The sequence below is a fragment of the Mus caroli genome, unplaced genomic scaffold (assembly GCF_978045245.1).
Source record: "Mus caroli unplaced genomic scaffold, Mus_caroli_1 scaffold_20, whole genome shotgun sequence".
NCBI lineage: Eukaryota > Metazoa > Chordata > Mammalia > Rodentia > Muridae > Mus > Mus caroli.
In genome coordinates, this window is record NW_028227275.1 from 21225879 (window position 1) to 21250085 (window position 24207).

The 24207-nt window shown below is 37.9% G+C and overlaps 1 protein-coding gene across 1 annotated transcript in view; it reads left to right on the forward strand.

Moving 5' to 3' along the window:
• Nucleotides 1–1434: 1434 nt before the first annotated feature.
• Nucleotides 1435–24207, forward strand: part of LOC110286014 (cytochrome P450 2C54) — a 36195-nt gene continuing 13422 nt past the window's right edge. The window contains exons 1-5 of the mRNA XM_085833918.1: nt 1435–1641; nt 2751–2913; nt 3076–3225; nt 3667–3827; nt 4926–5102. Coding sequence (XP_085690044.1) covers nt 1474–1641; nt 2751–2913; nt 3076–3225; nt 3667–3827; nt 4926–5102 — 819 coding nt within the window. The 5' untranslated portion in view covers nt 1435–1473. The remainder of the gene's footprint in view (nt 1642–2750; nt 2914–3075; nt 3226–3666; nt 3828–4925; nt 5103–24207) is intronic.

Below are 24207 nucleotides of genomic sequence, written 5' to 3' on the forward strand. Positions count from 1 at the left end.
GATATCAGATGTTGGTGAGGATTTGGTGAAAGAGGAACACTCCTCCATTGTTGGTGGGATTGCAAGCTTGTACAACCACTCTGGAAGGCAGTCTGGTGGTTCCTCAGAAAATTGGACACAGTTTAATATATGGAAATCCATCACCCTAATCTGCTATATAAACAAACTCAAAGACAAAGCCACATGATCATCTCGTTAGATGCTGAGAAAGCATTTGACAATATCCAACACCCATTTATGATTAAAGTCTTGGAAAGATAAGAAATTCAAGGCCCATACCTAAACATAATAAAAGCAATATACAGCAAACCAGTAATGAACATCAATCTAAATGGAGAGAAGCTGGAAACAATCCTACTAAAATCAGGGGACTAGACAAGCCTGACCACTTTCTCCCTACCTATTCAATATAGTACTCAAAGTCCTAGCCAGAGCAATGGCTGTGACTCTAACTAGGGAAGTGAAAGATATGTATGATAAGAACTTCAAATCTCTGAAGAAAGAAATCAAAGAAGATCTCAGAAGATGGAAAGGTCTCCCATGCTCATGGATTGGCAGGATTAATATATTTAAAATGGCTATTTTGCCAAAAGCAATCTACAGATTCAATGCAATCCCTACAAAAATCCCAAATCAAGTATTCACTGCATAAGAAACGGCAATTTGCAAATTCATCTGATATAAAAAAAAATCCTAGGATAGCAAAACTATTCTCACCAAAAAAATAGCCTCTGGGGGAATCACCATGCCTGACCTCAAGAGCATATGTGGTAAAAATTGCCTGGTACTGGTACAGCAACAGAGAGGTAGATCAATGGAATAGAAGACCCAGTAATGAACCCACACACCTATGGTCACTTGTATTTTGACAAAGGTGCTAAAACCATCCAGTGGAAAAAAGACAGTATCTTCAACAAATGGTGCTGGGTCAACTGGTGTTTACCATGTAGAAGAATGCGAATTGATCCATTATTATCTCCTTGTACAAAGCTCAAGTCTAAGAGGATCAAGGAACTTGACATAAAACCAGAGACTTTGAAACTTATAGAGGAGAAAGTTGGCAAAAGCCTCAAGGATATGGGCACAGGGGAAAAAATTACTGAACAGAACAGCAATGGCTTGTGTTGTAAGATCAAGAATCAACAAATGGGACTTCATAAAATTGCAAAGCCCCTGTAAGGCAAAAGACACTGTCAATAAGACAACAAGGCCACCAATATCATATTTGATAAATATGATTGCAATATTGGTCATACACAACTCAAGAAATTAAGGCAAAATGTCTTATGGGCACTGCATAAAGAACAAGGTAAAAGAAGTTCTTTTTGTCCTAATATTGTAGCAAAGTCTAGTTGAAAGAGAGATTAAACAATGTTTGATTATTCAAGAATATTCCAAAGTGCAATTGATTGTTCTGCAACTGCACTACAAATACCTGCCCCAATCACCTCTGTGTCAGTAAGAAGAATCTCCATGGATCCAGTCCTGGTTCTGGTGTTTACTCTCTCATGTCTGTTTCTCCTCTCACTCTGGAGACAGAGCTCTGAAAGAGGGAAGCTCCCTCCTGGCCCCACTCCTCTTCCAATTATTGGAAACATCCTTCAGATAGATGTGAAGGACATCTGCCAATCCTTCACCAATGTAAGTATGCCTTATGCTCCTCCAGTATTTTGCACGGGGATACATCAGTCATGATGCTTTCAATAAAATTCTATCACTGGAGCAATATTATTTTAAAATGTTAATTAAGTAGGAAACTCTAATGTGTCTATTCTTTTGTCACTAGTCCTGGTTGGGAAATTACTAATGAGCAAGGTTTCAGGTTGAAGAACAGTTATGCTATTGCATTTTATAATATAATCAAAGAATTTTAAAGTTATGCTTATTCAAATCCTTATTTTCTAAACATTTTCTATTATTTTGGCTGAAGGTGGAGACTGTTGCATATTTCATTCAATGAGTCAGAAGTTTAGACACCAATTGTTCCTGGATTAGCATGTGGTGCTTAACTCTAAAGACGTAACTGATGCTTGACATGAGAGAAAATCTCTGGACATTGACTCACATAGGAAATGAAAGCCACAAACAGTGTGTCATAGGATATATCATAGCTTGCCAATCTTTTTATTACTTACAAGACCTGTCCCTAGGGCCCAGAACATTTCTTGGTGATAATATGTTTTCTGCACAAGTGCTGCATTCTGTGCTACACTTGCTATGATGCCTGCTTTCTGTAGGTTTGTAAAATTTATAAAGAACTAGACACATTAATTACTGATGACTGAAAATTTAGGTTTCATTGTCACTTGTTCTGCTGTTTCCATAGGAGAAGTTTCACCTCTGATCCTACTGCAGTCATATGACTACTGATGGCTGTTTCTGTGTGAAGTGAGCATGAGCATCCAATAGAGAATAAGAGTTGTATTTAATTCTTTTCTTCTTCGCAACAGGGCCCTAGAAAGAAAAGTAGAATTATCGTTCTTCAGTTTCTTTGTGAAATAAGATAACATCATAATATCATAGTGTGATATTTTACATTCGTCAATATGTCAGCTGTCTTGTGGTTTCTTGTCACTCTATAGGCCATCTGCATATGATAAATATTCAAAATTCAAGATATATGCAATTAAAAATGAGTCTTTCTAGTTAAAAATATTATAACACAGTACTACTACCAGTTTAAAAGTGTTTTAAACCATCGAGAATGCAGGTATATTTTCTTAATATTTCCATTTTCTTTTCATTTCTAGTTATCAAGAGTTTATGGCCCTGTGTATACTCTATATTTGGGCAGGAAGCCCACTGTAGTGTTGCATGGCTATGAGGCAGTGAAGGAAGCTCTGGTTGACCATGGGGAGGAGTTTTCTGGAAGGGGAAGGCTCCCAGTTTTTGATAAAGCTACTAATGGAATGGGTAAGTATACATGTACTGCATAGTATGCATAGTGAACTAAAGGATGGAGAGCAGAGGCCAACTCTGTGCCTGAGACACAGTTTGGGATTCTATGGCAGCCATGAGGCATCCTCTACTTCTACTCCAGGATGTACTCTCTAATGTCTGTTCTTATTGCTTTAGGCATTGGATTTAGTAATGGAATTGTATGGAAAAACACAAGGCGCTTCTCACTCGTGACTCTGCGGAATTTAGGCATGGGAAAAAGGAGCATTGAGGACCGTGTTCAAGAGGAAGCACGTTGCCTTGTGGAAGAACTTAGGAAAACCAATGGTAAGTGCAGGTTTAGAGGAAGAGAGACCCCCTAGGTCTTGCAAACTTTATATGCTGCAGCACAGGGGAAAGTCATGGCCAAGAAGTGGGAATGGGTGGGTAGGGGAGCAGGGCAAGGGGATGGTATAGGGAACATTGGGATAGCATATGAAAAGTAAATAAAGAAAATATGTAATAAAAACAAACAAGAAAGAATATGGCATATAATTCTTGATCTAGGTATGGCTGTATGAGTGATTTTGTTCCTATCCTATTGAAAGTATTTTTTTTCTAATGAGGTGTATAGGTCTCATGTCAGTGTTCCAAAGCATTGTCAAGCCATGCATTGCCCTTAGCATAAATGTAGCATAGAATTTATAAAGTATCTTAACATGATAGCAAGGGCAAGGTGTCTTATATGTGTATTTTAATGATATTTTACAATTGTTTCCAAATTTTCAGGCTCACCCTGTGATCCCACCTTCATCCTGGGCTATGCTCCCTGCAATGTCATCTGCTCAATTATTTTCCAGGATCGTTTTGATTATAAAGATCGGGATTTTCTAAACTTGTTGGAAAAACTGGATGAAATATCCAAGATTCTGAGCAGCCCCTGGTTGCAGGTGAAGTCATGATTCCTTGACTCTGAGAACATACTTTTGGTCTTTCTTACTCATGGGTCAGATTGAACAAAGACTGAGTAGTGAGGTGACCAGACATCACAGTTCTGACTTAGGTATTATGGAAAGAATATTTGGAAGCAAGTTCCAAACCTCTTGCTATACAAATGGAAAACCAGAAGGGCCGATGCCAGGACAGCTTTGGCCTGCTAACACCCTATCCTTTGATTTCCCCATTAACTTCCACGAAAATCTATGTTTAAGTACTGTATTCGCTTCTAGAAAGTTGGCAAGTCACTCTTAGGAATTCTTCTACTATGTAAATTTATTGACCTCTTTTCAACAATTACACACATCTTCATCATATTACCAGAAAGGAATATCTCAGTACAGAAAGAGTATTCTCTTAAAGGAGAAAGGATATGGGTGGCAATGAAAGCTGCCAAGGAGCAGTTACGTCAGTGGCTTGGCGCATAAGCAAGAACTCTAGTTTACAGGGTAAGAGGAAGTTAGTTACAAGGAGCGTGATTTCATTCTGTGTGGATCATAAGCATCCTCCCAGAATTGTCTTATGCTGAACTAGCCTTTATGAAAACTACATAAAGAATGATTGTATTGGAAAACTCCACACGGGTTTTGGTATATAATTTATTTTAAGGCATAAACTCTTTTGTGTAAAAAGCTGCTTGGTAAGAATAAAATCTTCAGGTATTAAATTTCTCCTGTAAATCAAGTCACCCAGACATCTTAAGTTCTTCTGTAGAGTATGTGTGTAAGTAGTTTACATATGTGATATTTCAAACATGAGATTAGCATTCTTGGAGCTATCAAAGAACCGACAAGAACATATTTTGTACCAAAAAGATATGTGAGTGTGAAATTTTTACTAGGTTCTTTGGTCATTTGGGCAGTAATTTCTCCCTTGTATTTCTCTATTAGAATAGAGAATTAGCATGTATGAAAAAGACTACCTATTTAAGATGAACTAAAGTACATATTTTTGATCTATCAATGCAAATCAATCATGTAGTATGATATGAATATACCTTAATTAGTTCATTACAATTTATTCATTTAGTAAATTCTTGAATTTCCCTATAGGTTTGCAATACATTTCCTGCTCTGCTTGATTATTGTCCAGGAAGTCATAACCAATTTTTTAGAAATTATGCTTGCATTAAAAATTTCCTTTTGAAGAAAATAAAAGAACATAAAGAATCATTGGATGTTACAATTCCTCGGGACTTTATTGATTATTTCCTAATTAAAGAAGCCCAGGTAAAGAGTTTATATACATTTATATAATTACTAAATTGATCAAGTTTTTAATAGTCCATACACTTTACCATGAATACTCACTAATTTCAAATGATATCTAAAATCATGACAATACCATGTGAAAAACAATTTAGTAATTATTATTTTGTTTGAGTGTGAATGGAAGAAATATAATTAATTCATTAATTTACACTGGTTTTTAAATTACAAACAAAAGAAAGAATTTAAAACCATCTTGTGAGTAGAAAAGCCACAGAAAAGGTAGATGGGATGAAAGGAATTCCAACTTACTCATACATCATGAACTGTCCTATTTTACCATGGACACAGATATCATCATACCACAGGGATGGATCACTAACATATCCTAGAGGTTAAAATTGATAGTGAGGTACTTGTACTGATATACAGGGGATATTGAAAAGACTGAATCATGTAGGGAGAGGTGTACCTTGGTAAGAGTGGGTAGATGAAAGAGTAAAGCTTTAAGTACAATTTCTAATTAACTTGCCCCAGTGGGGATAGAGATGGGAATTATTTGGGCATGTTCTCAGGAGTAACTGTTAGTATTGTGTGAATTGGGAAAAACACGTTTTACCTACATTTTCTGAGATATTCTCACTTAAAAAAGCAATCAGTGTTAAATAGGCATGATTATTGGAGAGAATCAGATCTGCTCCCCTTATCTCTATATCCTTTGCTAGCAGTCCAGTTCACATGTATTCTTTTCTGAAACATTTTTTAAATTTATTTTTAATTAGATATTTTCTGTATGTACATTTCAAATGCTATCCCAAAAGTTCCCTATACCCTCCCCCAGCCCTGCTTTCCTACCCACCCACTCCTGCTTCTTGGCCCTGGCATTCTTCTGTACTGGGATATATAAAGTTTGCAATACCAAGGGGCCTCTCTTTTCAGTGATGGCCAACCAGGCCATCTTCTGCTACATATGCCGCTAGAGACACGAGCTCTGGGGGTACTGGTTAGTTCATATTGTTGTTCCACATATAGAGTTGTAGACCCTTCAGCTCCTTGGGTGCTTTCTCTAGCTTCTCCATTGGGGGCCCTGTGTTCCATCTTATAGATGACTGTGAGCATCCACTTCTGTATTTGCCAGGCACTGGCATAGCCTCATACAAGACAGATATAACAGGAAAATCTTCAGCAAAATCTTCAGCAAAATCTTTCTGGCGTATGCAATAGTGTCTGGGTTTGGTGGCTGATTATAGGATGGATCCTCGTGTGGGGTAGTCTCTGGATAGTCCATCCTTTTGTCTTATCTCCAAACTTTGTGTCTGTAACTCCTTCCATGGATATTTTGTTACCTATTCTATGGAGGGATGAAGTATCCACCCATTGGTCTTCCCTCTTTTTGGTTTTCTTGTGTTTTGCAAATTTTATCCTGGGTGTTCTACGTTTCTGGGTTAATATCCACTTATCAGTGAGTGCATACCTAATGACTGCTTTTGTGATTGGGTTACCTCAAATTTTAATAGTATTTCAAATGTGAGCTCCTCAACGTCAGTACTCATTTTGCCAGACTGCTTGACCATTCTGGATCCTATACATTTCCTTTTGAATTTTAAGATATGTTAGCACGTTCTACAAAGCATCCAGTTGTGTACTCATACAAAAATTGCACTTAATCTCTCAATCATTTTAAAGAGTTGTTCCATTTTTTAATTAGGTATTTATTTCATTTACATTTTCAATGCTATCCCAAAAGTCCCCCACACGCTCCCCCACCCACTCTCACTTCTTGGTCCTGGCGTTCCCCTGTACTGAGGCATATAAAGCTTGCACAACCAATGGGCCTCTCTTTCCATTGATGGCCAAAAGGCCATCTTTTGATACATATGTAGCTAGAGACATGAGCTCTGGGGGGTACTGGTTAGTTCATATTGTTGTTCCACCTATAGGGTTGCAGATCCCTTTAGCTCCTTGGGTACTTTCTCTAGCTCCTCCATTGGGGGCCCTGTGATCCATCCAATAGCTGACTGTGAGCATCCACTTCTGTGTTTGCTAGGCTCCGGCATAGTTCCACAAGAGATAGCTATATCTGGGTCCTTTCAGCAAAATCTTGCTAGTATATGCAATGGTGTCAGTGTTTGGAGGCTGATTATGGGATGGATCCCCGGATATGGCAGTCTCTAGATGGTCCATCCTTTCGTCTCAGCTCCAAACTTTGTCTCTGTAACTCTTTCCATGGGTGTTTAGTTCCCAATTCTAAGAAGGGGCAAAGTGTCCACACTCTGGTCTTCATTCTTGAGTTTCATGTGTTTTGCAAATTGTATCTTATATTTTAGGTATTCTAAGTTTCTTGGCTAATATCCACTTATTTGTGAGTACATATCATGTGAGTTCTTTTGTGATTGGGTTACCTCACTCAGAATGAGTCCCTCCAGGTCCCTCAATTTGCCTAGGAATTTCATAAATTCATTCTTTTTAATAGCTGAGTAGTACTCCATTGTGTAAATGTACCACATTTTCTGTATACATTCCTCTGTTGAGGGGAATCTGAGATTCCACCTCACACCAGTCAGAATGGCTAAGATCAAAAATTCAGGTGACAGTAGATGCTGGTGAGGATGTGGAGAAAGAGGAACACTCCTCCTTGTTGGTGGGATTGCAAGCTTGTACAACCACCCTGGAAATAAGTCTGGCGGTTCCTCAGAAAATTGGACATAGTCCTACTGGAGGATCCCACAATACCTCTCCTGGGCATATATCCAGAAGATATTCCAATCGGTAAGAATGACACATGTTCCACTATGTTCATAGCAGCCTTATTTATAATAGCCAGAAGCTGGAGTTGTTCCATTTTTAAAACAGACATAAAACTAATATATGATGCTAATAAGTGGATTTTGAATGCACTGTAGTATTATTTAATGCATTTAGAAACACTACACCTACCAAGTAACTAGTTTTAAGATGCTGTCTCATTCTTCAAATAAACCACAGTAATTAACAGCTACTCCTCAACCTCCACTATATTATTAGTAACTGTTGGAGTGATTTCTTTCTTTATCGAGTTTCTTCTGTCTCTGAGACTGAGTAAACTGACATCCAAACGTGTTCTTCGGGTATGAGACTTTACTTTCTGTCTTCTTGCACTTGGATAAAATATTAGATGTTCCTGTACGTGTAGTCTGCTTCCATACTTCCTACTTCTGTTACAGAACACTTCATTTAGAGGATGAGGACCACAATGCAGATATTCATCATTCATGTATCTTTCTGTTATATCTACATCTAACTTGCCTAAGTAATTTATCTGGGAATATCTGTGTACATGATTTTTGACATCATGATTTCATTTTATGTGTGCATATATACAATAACTGAGGTTTCTAATTCAAATGGTAATTTCATATTTATCTTTGTAAATAACTGCTGTAACTTTCAAAAGACAATATATAATTTAGTAGATAAAAGATCCTTCATTTTTAAAAGTTTTATTTCTTGTGTGAGGCAGTTTGGTCTGCACATCACTCTGTGCATATCTAGACATCTAAGTTCTTTGGGTCTTTATACTAATCAGTGGGTCAACACTGCAACACTTTCATTTTTGTAATCTGTAGCAAGTTTCCACATTTGGGAAATAGCTTCCACAGTTTCATTTGAATCTTTGGATTATATTTCCCATTTTAACTTTATTACAGTGGGAAGTGATTAATTACATTACTTTGAGGAATATTTCTATTATTTGAAAACAATTCCATTTCAAATACTTGTTCATGAGAAAATTTCCACTTACTAATATAGTTTTTGTTTCTTAGTATCAGAAATGGTTTGAAGTGTGTACATCTTTCATATCTTTGATTATAAAATCTTAAGTCTTATTTCCACTATTATAAATGTGATTATATCTCTGAGTTCACTTTAGTTCACTAAATTCTATTGTAGTGTCATAACTAAATTTAATTTTTAACCTTGAAATTATGCTGACACAATTTACTAGTATTACGCTTTTATCCTCTTAAGATTTACATGGGATTTTTTTTATATATGCTTTGTATGACATTGACACAGTTAATTTTTCCTAATTTTTTATTAGATATTTTCTTCATTTCCATTTCAAATGCTATCCCGATAGTCCCTTATATCCTCCCCTCTCCCTGCTCCCCTACACACTCACTCCCACTTCTTGGCTTTGGCCACCCTTGCACTAGGACATATAAAGTTTGCAAGACCAAGGGGCCTCTCCTCATATATATTATCATATCATCTGCAAATAGTGATATTTTGACTTCTTCCTTTCCAATTTTTATTCCCTTGACTTCCTTTTATTGTCTAATTGCTCTGGCTAGGTAGGGAGAAAGTGGACAGCCTTGTCTAGTCTCTTGTTTTAGTGGGATTGCTTCATGTTTCTCTCCATTTAGTTTGATGTTAGCTACTGGTTTGCTGCAGATTGCTTTTATTATGTTTAGGTATGGGCCTTGAGTTCCTGATCTTTCCATGACTTTTATCACGAAAGGGTATTGGATTTTGTGAAATGCTTTCTCAGCATCTAATGAGATGATCATGTGGTTTTTGTCTTTGAATTTGTTTAGTCTTTGAATTTGTTTACATAGTGGATTAAGTTGATGGATTTCTGCATAGTAAACCATCCCTGCATCTCTGAGATGAAGCCTACTTGATCATGATAGATGATCATTTTGATGTGCTCTTGTATTCAATGATTTTATTGAGTATTTTTGCTTCGATGTTCATAAGGGAAATTGGTCTGAAGTTCTCTTTCTTTGTTGGATCTTGGTGTGGGTTAAGTATCAGAGTAATTGTGGCTTCATACAATGAATTGGGTAGAGTACTTTCTGTTTATATTTTGTGGAATAGTTTGAGGAGAATTGGGATTAGGTCTTCTTTAAAGGTCTGATAGAAGTCTATACTGAACCCATCTGGTCCTGGGCTTTTTTTTTTTTGGTTGGGAGACTATTAATGACTGCTTCTATTTCTTTAGGGGATATGGGACTGTTTAGATCATTAATCTGATCCTGATTTAACTTTGGTGCCTGATATCTGTCTAGGAAGTTGTCCATTTCATCCAGGTTTTCCAGTTTTGTTGAGTACAGCCTTTTGTAGTAGGATCTGATGACATTTTGGATTTCCTCAGGATCTGTTGTTATGTCTCCTTTTTCATTTCTGATTTGGTTAATTAGGATGTTGTCCCTGTGCCCTCTAGTGAGTCTGGCTAAGAGTTTATGTATCTTGTTGATTTTCTCCAAGAACCAGCTCCTGGTTCAGTAGGTTCTTTGAATAGTTCTTTTAGTTTCCACTTGGATGATTTGAGCCCTGAGTTTGATTATTTCCTGCCTTCTACTCCTCTTGGGTGAATTTGCTTCCTTTTTTTCTAGAGCTTTTAGATGTGCTGTCAACCTTCTATATTATGCTCTCTTAGTTTCTTTTTGTCAGCCCTCAGAGCTATGAGTTTTCCTTTTAGGATTACTTTCATCATGTCCTATAAGTTTCGGTATGCTGTGGCTTCACTTTGATTAAACTCTAAAACGTCTTTAATCTCTTTCTTTATTTCTTCCTTGACCAAGGTATCATTGAGTAGAGTGTACTTCAGCTTCCAAGTGAATGTTGGCTTTCTATTATTTATGCTGTTATTGAAGATCAACCTTAGTCCATGGTGATTTTATAGGAATAATGGAATAATTTCAATATTTTTGTATCTGTTGAGGCCTGTTTTGTGACCAATTATATGGTAGACTTTGAACAAGGTATCAGGAGGTGCTGAGAAGAAGATATATCCTTTTGTTTTAGGATAAAATGTTCTGTGTATATATGTTAAATCCATTTCTTTCATAACTTCTTAGTTTCAATGTGTCTCTGTTTAGTTTCTGTTTCCAGGATCTGTCCAATGATGAGAGCAGGGTGTTGAAATCTCCCACTATTATTGTGTGTGCTACAATAAATGCTTTGAACTTTACTAAAGTTTCTTTAATGAATGTGGCTGCCCTTGCATTTGAAGCATAGATATTCAGAATTGAGTGTTCATCTTGGAAGATTTTACCTTTGATGAGTATGAAGTGTCCCTCCCTGTCTTTTTTGATAACTTTGGGTTGGAAGTCAATTTTATCTGACATTAGAATGGCAACTCCAACTTGTTTCTTTGGACCATTTGCTTGGAAAATTGTTTTGCAGCCTTTCACTCTGAGATAGTGTCTGTCTTTGTCCCTGAGGTGGGATTCCTGTATTCAGCAAAATGTTGGGTCCTGTTTACGTAGCCAGCCTGTTAGTCTATGTCTTTTTATTGGGGAATTGAATCCTTTGATATTAAGAGATATTAAGGAAAAGTAATTATTGCTTCCTGTTATTTTTGTTGTTAGAGTTTGGATTCTCTTATTTTGGCTGTCTATTTTTAGGTTCGTTGAAGGATTATTTTCTTGCTTTTTCTAGGGCATAATTTCTGTTTTTGTATTGGAGTTTTTCCTTTATTATCCTTTGAAGGTCTAGATTCAAGGAAAGATATTGTCTGAATTTGGTTTTGTCATGGAATACCTTGGTTTATCCATCTATGGTAATTGAGAGTTTTGCTGGGTATAGTAACCTGGGGTGCTATTTGTGCTCTCTTAGAGTCTGTTTAACATCTTTCCAGGATCTTCTGGCTTTCATAGTCTCTGGTTAGAAGTCTGGTGTAATTCTAAGAGTTCTGCCTTTACATGTTACTTGATCTTTTTCCCTTACTGATTTTAATATTCTGTCTTTATTTAGTGCATTTGTTGTTCTGATTATTATATGATGGGAGGAATTTCTTTTCTGGTTCAGTCTATTTGGAGTTCTGTAGGCTTCTTGTGTGTTCATGGACATCTCTTTCTTTAGGCATGGGAAGTTTTCTTCTATAATTTTGTTGAAGATAATTACTGACCCTTAAGTTGACAATCTTCATTCTCATATACTGCTATTATCCATAGGTTTGGTCTTCTCATTGTGTCCTGGATTTCCTGCATGTTTTGAGTTAGGATCTTTCTGAATTTTGCATATTTTTGTGTACATGTTTTCTATGGAATTTCCTGCACCTGATATCCATTCTTGTATTGCTGCTGCTCGAATCTATGTTTCCTGATTTATTTCCTAGGAATTCTATCTCTATAGTTGTCTCCCTTTGGGTTTTCTTTATTGTTTCTATTTCCTTTTTTTTTTTTTTTTTTTTTTTTTTTTTAGATCTTTAATGGTGTTGTTCAATTCCATTACCTGTTTGGTTGTGTTTTTCTGTAATTCTTTAAGGGATTTTTGTGTTTCCTCTTTAAGGACTTCTACTTGTTTAGCTGTATTTTCCTGTAATTCTTTAAGGGCTTCTACCTGTTTAGCATTGTTCTCCTGCATTTCTTTAAGTGAGTTATCAATTCCTTTCTTAAAATCCTCTACCACCATCATGAGATATTATTTTAAATCTGAATCTTGCTGTTTGGGTTTGTTGGGGTATTCAGGACTCGCTGTGGTGGGTGTACTGGGTTCTGATGATGCCCAGTTGTCTTGGTTTCTGTTAGTAATATTCTTATGCTTGCATTTTGCCATCTGGTAATCTCTGGTGTTAGATGATCTAGCTGTCTCTGGCTGGAGCTTGTTCCTTCTGTGATTCTGTTAGCCTCTGTCAGCACTCCTGGGAGTTCAACTCTCGCCTAAGTCCCAGTGGTCATTGCACTCTCTGCAGGCAAGCTCTCCTCTTGCAGGGAAGGTGTCCAGAAGTGTAGAGCTCCAATCCATTTCCTAAGTCCTGGTGTCAGACCCTTCCCTGGAGGCCAACTCTCCTCTGGCAAGGAAGGTTCCCTGAGGTCTAGGTCTCAACTCTGCCTCCTGACTGAGGATGAAGGCCTGAAAGGACCCTGTCCAAGAAGCTCTGTTGCTTCTGCTGCCCATGTGCTCTCAAGTGATCCCAAGGTCCCAGGTGTGCTAGTGACCCTGAAGTGTGGAGAGTCCTCTGGGGACCTTGGACCCTCTGCCAGGTTTGCGCTAAAGATGGCATAGGGCTGGCCCCGACTGGAAAGAATCCCAGCCTCTGGTCTTGCATGGTTCCTTTGTCCCTGTTTCTGCTGGTACAACACCCTCCTGGATTCTTTGAAACTGATGTTGCTTTCCACTCACCAGTGATCAAGAGGACCTGGGTATGCTAGGGGCCCTTTGGAGTGGAGAGTTCTCTGGGGACCTTTGGGTGCCACAGTTAATTTTATTGAGATTAGGTGAAGCTAACATTTCTCTTTCCTTTTGGAGCTGTGACAAAAGGATGGACCATCTAGAGACTGCCATATCCGGGGATCCATCCCATAATCAACTTCCAAACGCTGACACCATTGCATATATTAGCAAGATTTTGCTGAAAGGACCCAGATATAGCTGTCTCTTGTGAGACTATTCCGGGGCCTAGCAAACACAGAAGTGGATGCTCACAGTCAGCTATTGGATAGATCACAGGGCCCCCAATGGAGGAGCTAGAGAAAGTACCCAAGGAACTAAAGGGATCTGCAACCCTAAAGGTCGAACAACATTATGAACTAACCAGTACCCCGGAGCTCTTGACTCTAGCTGCATATGTATCAAAAGATGGCCTAGTCGGCCATCACTGGAAAGAGAGGCCCATTGGTCATGCAAACTTTATATGCCTCAGTACAGGGGAATGCCAGGGCCAAAAAGTGGGAGTGTGTGGGTAGGGGAGTTGGGGGGGAGGGTATGGGGGACTTTTGGGATAGCATTGGAAATGTAAATGAGGAAAATACCTAATAAAAATATTTAAAAAAGAATATTTACTTCTGTGTCGAATGGAGTGTTCTGTATAGGTGTTTTAGGTTTAGATAATTTCTATTGTTCTAAAAGTCATTTATTTCCAATCAATTCATTCTTTCTAGATGCTATATATACAATTGAATATTAATTATGATGAATTTTATACTTTTATTGTAAAACAGTTCATTAGTCTTTGGAATGTCTGCTTCATGTTTATTGAAGGTCACTTACCCGATGAAGATGCATTTACAATTCTATTATTTTTTAATTTAGCAGAATCATAAGACCAACACTACATCTTTAATTTTTTCTTTTTTTTAAGATATTTTATTTACATTTCAAATATTCTCTCTTTCCTGGTTTCTTCTCTGAAAATCCCCTAACCCCTCCATCCTCCCCCTGCTCACCAATCTACCCACTCCTGCCTCTACACTCTGGCATTACCCTACACTGGGGCATAGAGCCTTCACAGAACCAAGGGCCTCGCATCCAATTGATGACTGACTAGGTCAACTTCTGCTACTTATGCAGCTAGAGCCATGAATCCTACAATGTGTACTCTTTGGTTGGTGGTTTAGTCCCTTGGAGCTTGGTGGGGGGGAGAGTACCAGTTAGTTCAAATTGTTGTTCCTCCTATGGGGCTGCAATCCCCTTCAGCTCCTTGGGTCCTTTCTCTAACTCCTTTATTAGAGATCTTGTGCTCAGTCCAATGGATGGCTGTAAGCATCCACTTCTGTATTGGTCAGGCACTGGCAGAGCCTCTCAGGAGAAAGCTATACCAGGCTCCTGTCAGCAAGTACTTCTTGGCACCCACAATAGTATCTGGGTTTGGTGTTTGTATATGGGATGGATACCCAGATGGGGCACTCTCTGGGTGCCCTTTCCTTCAGTCTCTGCTCCACACTTTGTCTCTGTAACTCCTTCTATGGGTATTTTATTCCCCCTTCTAAGAAGAAAACAAGTATCCACACTTTGGTCTTCCTTCTTCTTGAGTTTCATGTGTTTTATGAATTGTATCTTGGGTATTCCTAGCTTCTAAGCTAATAGCCACTTATCAGAGAGTGAGTATCATGTGTGTTCTTTTGTGATTGGGTTACCTTGCTTAGGATGATATCCTCCAGATCCATCCATTTGACTAAGAATTTCATAAATTCATTGTTTTTAAAAGCTAAGTAGTACTCCATTGTGTAAATGTACCACATTTTCTGTATCCATTCCTGTATTGAGGGACATCTGGGTTCTTTCCAGCTTGTGACTATTATAAATAAGGCTGCTATTAACATAGCGGAGCATGGGTCCTTATTACAAGTTGGAGCACTTTCTGAGTATATGCCCAGGAGTGGTATTGGTGGGTCCTCAGGTAGTAGTATGTTCAATTTTTAAAGGAACCTCCAAACTGATTTTCAGAGTGGTTGTACCAGCTTGCAATCCCACCAGCAATGGAGGAGTGTTTCTATTCCTCCACATTCTCCACAGCATCTACTGTCACCTGAATTTTGATCTTAGTTATTCTGACTGGTGTGAGGTGGAATCTCAGGGATGCCTTGATTTGCATTTCCCTGATGACTAAGGATGTTGAACATTCTTTAGGTGCTTCTCATCCATTCGATATTTCTCAGTTGAGAATTTTTTGTTTAGCTCTGTACACCATTTTTAATTGGGTTATTTTGTTATCTGGAGTCTAACTTCTTGAGTTCTTTGTATATATTGGATATTAGCCCTCTATCGGATGTAGGATTAGTAAAGATCTTTTCCCAATCTGTTGGTTGCAGTTTTGTCCTATTGCAGTGTCCTTTGCAATTTTATGAGGTCCCACTTGTCAATTCTTGATCTTAGAGCATGAGTTATTGGTGTTCTGTTCACAAAATTTTCTCCTGTGTTCATATGCTGAAGGCTGTTCCCCAATTTCTCCTCTATTTATTTCAGTGTCTCTGGTTTTATGTGGAGGTCCTTGATCCACTTAGACTTGAGATTTGTACAAGGAGATAAGAATGGATCAATTCACATTCTTCTACATGTTAACTGCCAGTTGAGCCAACATCGTTTGTTGAAAATGCTGTTTTTTGTTGTTCTTGTTGGATGGTTTTAGCTTCTTTGTCAAAGATCAAGTGACCTTATGTGTGTGGGTTCATTTCTGAGTCTTCAGTTCTATTCCATTAATCTACCTGTCTGTCACTGTATCAATACCATGCAGTTTTTTTTTTTTTTTTTTTTTTTTTAAATCACGATTGCTTTGTAGTACAGCTTGAGGTCAGGATGATTCCACCAGAAGTTCTTTTATTGTTGAGAATAGTTTTCACTATCTTAGAATTTTTGTTATTCCAGTTGTATTTGCAAATTGCTCTTTTAACTCTGAAGAATTGAGTTGGAATTTCGATGGGGATTGCATTGAATCTGTGGATTGCTTTCAGCAAGGTAGCCATTTTTACTATATTAATCCTGCCAGTCCATGAGCATGGGCTTTATTTTGTTTTTTAAACTATTCTAATTAATTCTTTGAGAAGTCCACAACTGTTTTGCCTGTATTCACTTCTAACTCATCTATCATCTATTCAGTCCTGATCCACCTCCACATTCTCTGCCCAAATTCTTGTCCCACTTTATACTTTTATTTTATGCCACATGAATTTTTATTGTTGTTCTCATTTATTCTGGATGTGGGTCACTCAACTGGAAAGTGGTGTACCTATCAAAAGCTACAGTCATTAAAAAACAAAACAAAAACAAAAAACGAACTCTCCTACCTTTAGAAGTCACCAACTGACCCTCAGATCAGTGTTGTAGTTCACACACCCCTTCTCTCCCTCTTCAGATTGGGTTGTTCTTGAGCAGGTCTTGTGGAGGTAAGCACAGGTGCTATGAGTTCTTGAAGGCAGTGGTTCTCTTGTATACCAGAGACACAATAGTAGGAAATAGGGTTCAGGTGATGAAATGATCATGTGATTACTGTCCCTGAATCTATTTAAAGTATGAATTACATATGTTTCAGTTCCCTTGCATCTCTGAAATAAAAGTCACTTGATCATGGTGGATGAGCGCATTGAGGTGATCTTGAATTCAACTTGAAAATATTTTATTCTGAATTTTTGCAAATTTGTTAATCATAGAGATTAGCCTATAACTTTCTCTTTTTTCCTTTGTTCTTTCTCTGCTTTTGGTTATGAGAGCAATATTGGATTCCTACAAATGACATAAAAATTGTCCTTCCTTGTCATTTTTTGAAGTAACATGAGAAGTATTGATATTATCTTTTCTCTAAAGTTCTGGTAGAATTCTGCACTGAAACTGGCAGTAGGCTTTTTGTAGTTGAGGAAATTTTGTTTTCTGCTTCCATGTCATTGACTATTATACATCTGTTGACTTTATTCCTTTCATTTTGGTCTAACACTAGTAAGTCATTGCATCTAAAATTCATCATTTTTTTTATGTTTTCCAGTTTAATAGAATATACATTTTTAGAGTATATCTTTATGATTCTCTGTAGTTTTACACTGTCTGTTGTGATATCTCCTTTTCTTCTCTGATTTTCTTAATTTGGACTTCTATCTCTTACTTTTGGATATGTTAGCTAAAGGTTTGTTGATCTTGATCATTGTTTCCCTTTTAATTTAATTTTTGTTTTTTAGATTATATTTCATTACATTACTCGCAAACTCTTACTGTCACCAAAACCTCACATATATTCCCCTACACTCCCATGTAGATTCATGGTAATATTATTAAATAAACAACTCCTCTTTTAATTGATCCTTTGTATAGTTTTTGTTTCTTTGTCCACTATTATTTTATTAGTTTAAGACTTGATATTAATTATCTCTTGCCATCTACTTTTTGGAGGTGGCATTTGTTCTTGTTTTTCTAAGGCTTAGAGTGCCTCATTGAGTTATTAAAATATATCACTTAATTTTTATATAGACATTTACAGCTATATTCATTCCCCTTATTTAATATATTACTTCCTTTCCCATGATCCTTATGTCCTTGGTATTGATCGTCTCATGTTTTTATTTTTTAATGGTCATTGGTGCATATGTGTGTGTATGGGGGTGTGGTGTGGTGTGTATATGTATTGCATATATAAATGCAACCAGCTGAGTTTATTTATTATTGATTTATGTCTATATTTTAAGGCTGACCATTTAATATTGGATAATATTTAGTATGTTCAACTATGTGAAAGACTAAATTTCCCCATCTCTGCAGTTTTTAATTGCCTGGATCTCTTCATGTAGGGTTGAATTACCATGCCATCTTTCTCATCAATGTCATCATTCCCACTGATGTTATCACTGTTCAGATATTTCTCAGGGAGAACATTTTTGAGATGAGAGCTTCCCTCTCATATCTAGAATAAGCAGTCTTGCAGCAGATATCCTATTCCCCTGGCTCTTACAATCTTTCTTTATCTTCTTCCAAGATATGCCTAAGTTTTAAATATCAGAGTTATATTGTAAATGTTATAATTCAGGAGAGGGAAACCCAAGTCAGATGTTCTCTGCAATTTAAATAGGTGATTCTTTCTCCATTTGCTCCACAAAGAAGCTTTATTGATGACATGTGAAAGCTGCTCTAGTCTATTGGTACTAAGAAAATTATTTATAACACAGGTACGAATTTTACTAGTTTAAGAATTATTACTTCAATAGAAGAGTTGGATAGGTTTCCAGTAACAGCATGACTCCCATATTGTTGAGCAATCCTTAAATACATGTAGACAGATGTTTGTTACTGTTAAGATATAACTTCCACAATTGCACCATTTTGTATCCAAATGAATTCCAGAATATGTGCTGGCCTCCAGTTTTCTGCTCTTGCTGCAAATACAGAGTCCCCTTGGTTCCTCAAGCCATGGAGACAATAGAGATGAGAAGAGTGACCTCTAGCTCCTAATATAACCTAAGAGCCACAAATTGTGGTGTTACCATTGTCATAATTCTTGTGGGTACAGCCCACAGAGGCCTTGCTGAATCTGAGGTTGACAATTCTCCTTTAGGAGCTGAACAGGACTCAGAATTGTGTATACTGGTTCGTGATAATACGAATACAGTATGGGCACCAGCGTGGGTCCGATGCTAAGCACTGCAGGGGAAGGTCCAACTTGACTATTTCTGAGTTCCCTGAGAGACACACCCAGTTTGGACTGAGATTGGTATCTAGTTCCAGTTACAACCGAAGAATTTTTCTAAGGCTCTGCCTCCCCTCCCCAAAAGATACCAAGAGCCATGAGTGTGGGTTCTGACAGCACCCACGGGAGGAATGGAGTCAATGCTCCCCCAGCCATGGTTAATGCCCACTCACCCAAGGATGAGAAAATCATTTAATCACCTCAGTTAAGTGTGGCCTTATTAAATTTAATTCAAAGGGGGGAGATGTTGGAGACCATACCATGAGCAAGTAGGCCTTTCACAGTTTCCCACCCTAACAAGCCAAATGGCCTTGTGTTGAGGAGCTGCTCACCCCCTCCTCTCTATTCCCTTCCTGGCACCTGAGGCCATAAAAAGCTGAATTATAGTCTCCCCTTCCTTATCTCTTCCTGACTCCCAAGACTTCTAAGGACATGAGTTATGTGCTGAGGCCAGCTTGACACCCCGGACTGTTAAGGAGGAATCTACATTCCTGATATAGGACTAAATTTGCCTCACACCTGCAGTCAGAATTTGGCCTTCATGTCCCCAGATGCCTGCTTCTTTGTTCTTTGTTAATTCCCCCCCAACCCCTCCCTATTTCCCTTCGCTGTGTGCTTATAACCTGGCATTTTCAGTCTAATAAACTGAGACCTTGACAGGAACCCTCATTGGGCTCCTCTCTTCTTTGCCTTCCGCTCATTTCTCTTGCAGGTTTGCGGTTCCCCTCGTACCCACGAATAACTGGGTCCTGCTGGACAGGACAAATATGGAAATAAAATTACCATTTCAATGTACAGAAATAAAATTACTAGTTTTTAGTGTAAACCTTTATAAGTATTTGAGGATAATTTTGATGCAAGCCATGCTATATTCGTGGTTAGAAAATGATTTGGAGCTGCATTACAGAGATGAGTGGTTTTATATGGCAGATATCAATACAGAGAAAGTTGGTGATTTAATAAAGTTGGTTATACAATATTAAACACACAAGAAGCCACTTAGAGATTATAAAATTATGATCAATTTGATATTTTAAAATAATATTGACGTTTTATCTATTATCCCCTGTCAGAGCATTTAAAGCTCTAGCCTTGTTGATAATTCTGCAGCACATCATCTTCTCAAATTCATGAACTGCTTTTCTCCTAGTATCTCTGTGATCCCTTGATCCCTTGTCATGAGTGGTTATCACTCTTTCTTTGTGACCTATGTCTCTTCAGATCAGGTAGTTCTTTCATCCCTCCCTATTCCATAGACCATGTTGCTAGTTGATAACACATGCGATGGACCCAGGTCATATTCACTGTGTCAATATAATCTTGCTAGATATGCTTTCTTAACTCTTTATCACTATTTGATCTTTATGGTAAGTCTACAGAAATTTGAGTCCATGAATAACTTTTTAAAAAAGTTAGTAGCAAATTCTTCATAAAATGTTTGCCACAGCTCTAATACCAAATCTGTAATTTTCCACTTGCTCTTAATTTAAGTTTCCTCACAAATAAAAAGAAATCTAGTTAGGAGTACTCTATCAAGAATCTATTGAACTTAGGAACAAAGAAACTTCTTGTAACTCTGTGTTGAAATAGTATATTAGGGATAAAGCATTAGAGTCAAGTGTCTGCCAATGTTTTTATTATGTTTATCATATGAACTATTTAAACAGATTTTAAAACAGGTTTTTTTTTTGATTTTTATTACATATTTTCCTCAATTACATTTCCAATGCTATCCCAAAAGTCCCCTATAGCGCCCCCCACTTCCCTACCCACCCATTCCCATTCTTTTGGCCCTGGCATTCCCCTATATTGGGGCATATAAAGTTTGCAAGTCCAATGGACCTCTCTTTCCATTGATGGCCGACTAGGCCATCATTCGATACATATGCAGCTAGAGACAAGAGCTCCGGGGTTCTGGTTAGTATATCATGTTGTTCCAACAATAGGGTTGCAGATCCCTTTAGCTCCTTGGGTACTTTCTCTAGCTTCTCCATTGGGAGCCCTGTGATACATCCAATAGCTGACTGTGAACATCCACTCCTGTGTTTGCTAGGCCCCGGCATCGTCTCACAAGAGACAGCTATATTTGGGTCCTTTCAGCAAAATCTTGCTAGTGTATGCAATGGTGTCAGCGTTTAGAAGCTGATTATGGGACGGATCCCTGGATACAGCAGTCTCTAAATGGTCCATCCTTTCATCACAGCTACGAACTTTGTCTCTGTAACTCCTTCCCTGGGTGTTTTGTTCCCAATTCTAAGAAGGTGCACAGTGTCCACATTTTGGTCTATATTCTTCTTGAGTTTCATGCGTTTATCAAATTGTATCTTATATCTTGGGTATCCTAAGTTTTGGGCTAATATCCACTTATCAATGAATACATATTGTGTGAGTTCTTTTGTGATTGTGTTACTTCACTCAAGATGATGCCCTCCAGGTCCATCCATTTGGCTAGGAACTTCATAAATTCATTCTTTTTAATAGCTGAGTAGTACTCCATTGTGTAAATGTACCATAATTTCTGTATCCATTCCTCTGTTGAGGGACATCTGGGTTCTTTCCAGCTTCTGGCTATTATAAATAGGGCTGCTGTGAACATATTGGAGCATGTGTCCTTTTTACCGGTTGGGACATCTTCTGGATATATGCCCAGGAGAGGTATTGCTGGATCCTCCGGTAGTACTATGTCCAATTTTCTGAGGAACCGCCAGACTGATTTCCAGAGTGGTTGTACAAGCTTGCAATCCCACCAACAATGGAGGAGTGTTCCTCTTTCTCCACATCCTCGCCAGCATCTGCTGTCACCTGAATTTTTGATCTTAGCCATTCTGACTGGTGTGAGGTGGAATCTCAGGGTTGTTTTGATTTGCATTTCCCTGATGATTAAGGATGTTGAACATTTTTTCAGGTGCTTCTCTGCCATTCGGTATTCCTCAGGTGAGAATTCTTTGTTCAGTTCTGAGCCCCATTTTTTAATGGGGTTATTTGACTTTCTGGAGTCCACCTTCTTGAGTTCTTTATATATATTGGATATTAGTCCCTTATCTGATTTAGGATAGGTGAAGATCCTTTCCCAATCTGTTGGTGGTTTTTTTGTCTTATTGATGGTGTCTTTAGCCTTGCAGAAGCTTTGTAGTTTCATGAGGTCCCACTTGTCAATTCTCGATCTTACAGCACAAGCCATTACTGTTCTATTCAGGAATTTTTCCCCTGTGCCCATATCTTCAAGGCTTTTCCCCACTTTCTCCTCTATAAGTTTCAGTGTCTCTGGTTTTATGTGAAGTTCCTTGATCCACTTAGACTTGACCTTAGTACAAGGAGATAGGAATGGATCGATTCGCATTCTTCTACATGTTAACAACCAGTTGTTCCAGCACCATTTGTTGAAAATGCTGTCTTTCTTCCAGTGGATGTTTTTAGCTCTCTTGTCGAAGATCAAGTGACCATAGGTGTGTGGGTTCATTTCTGGGTCTTCAATTCTATTCCATTGGTCTATTTGTCTGTCACTATACCAGTACCATGCAGTTTTTATCACAATTGCTCTGTAGTAGAGCTTTAGGTCCGGCATGGTGATTCCACCAGAGGTTCTTTTATCCTGGAGAAGAGTTTTTGCTATCCTAGGTTTTTTGTTATTCCAGATGAATTTGCAGATTGCACTTTCTAATTCGTTGAAGAATTGATTTGGAATTTTGATGGGGATTGCATTGAATCTGTAGATTGCTTTTGGCAAGATAGCCATTTTTACAATGTTGATCCTGCCAATCCATGAGCATGGGAGATCTTTCCATCTTCTGAGATCTTCTATAATTTCTTTCTTCAGAGACTTGAAGTTTTTATTATACAGATCTTTCACTTCCTTAGTTAGAGTCACGCCAAGATATTTTATATTATTTGTGACTATTGAGAAGGGTGTTGTTTCCCTAATTTCTTTCTCAGCCTGTTTATTCTTTGTGTAGAGAAAGGCCATTGATTTGTTTGAGTTAATTTTATATCCAGCTACTTCACCGAAGCTGTTTATCAGGCTTAGGAGTTCTCTGGTGGAATTTTTAGGGTCACTTATATATACTATCATATCATCTGCAAAAAGTGATATTTTGACTTCATCTTTTCCAATTTGTATCCCTTTGATCTCCTTTTGTTGTCGAATTGCTCTGGCTAGGACTTCCAGTACAATGTTGAATAGGTATGGAGAAAGTGGACAGCCTTGTCTAGTCCCTGATTTTAGAGGGATTGCTTCAAGCTTCTCACCATTTACTTTGATGTTGGCTACTGGTTTGCTGTAGATTGCTTTTATCATGTTTAGGTATGGGCCTTGAATTCCTGATCTTTCCAATACTTTTATCATGAATGGGTGTTGGATCTTGTCAAATGCTTTTTCCGCATCTAACGAGATGACCATGTGGTTTTTGTCTTTGAGTTTGTTTATATACTGGATTACGTTGATGGATTTCCGTATATTGAACCATCCCTGCATCCCTGGGATGAAACCTACTTGGTCAGGATGGATGATTGTTTTGATGTGTTCTTGGATTCGGTTAGCAAGAACTTTATTGAGGATTTTTGCATCAATATTCATAAGGGATATTGGTCTGAAGTTTTCTATCTTTGTTGGGTCTTTTTGTGGTTTAGGTATCAGAGTAATTGTGGCTTCATAGAATGAGTTGGGTAGAGTACCTTCTGTTTCTATTTTGTGGAATAGTTTGTGAAGAACTGGGATTAGATCTTCTTTGAAGGTCTGATAGAACTCTGCACTAAACCCATCTGGTCCTGGGCTTTTTTTAGTTGGGAGACTATTAATGACTGCTTCTATTTCTTTGGGGGATATAGGGCTGTTTAGATCATTAACCTGATCTTGATTCAACTTTGGTACCTGGTATCTGTCTAGGAACTTCTCCATTTCATCCAGGTTCTCCAGTTTTGTTGAGTATAGCCTTTGGTAGAAGGATCTGATGGTGTTTTGGATGTCTTCAGGATCTGTTGTTATGTCTCCTTTTTCATTTCTGATTTTGTTAATTAGGATGCTTTCCTTGTGCCCTCTAGTGAGTCTGGCTAAGGGTTTATCTATCTTGTTGATTTTCTCAAAGAACCAGCTCCTTGATTGGTTGATTCTTTGAATAGTTTTTCTTGTTTCCACTTGGTTGATTTCACCCCTGAGTTTGATTATTTCCTGCCGTCTACTCCTCTTGGGTGAATTTGCTTCCTTTTGTTCTAGTGCTTTTAGGTGTGTTGTCAAGCTGCTAATGTGTGCTCTCTCTA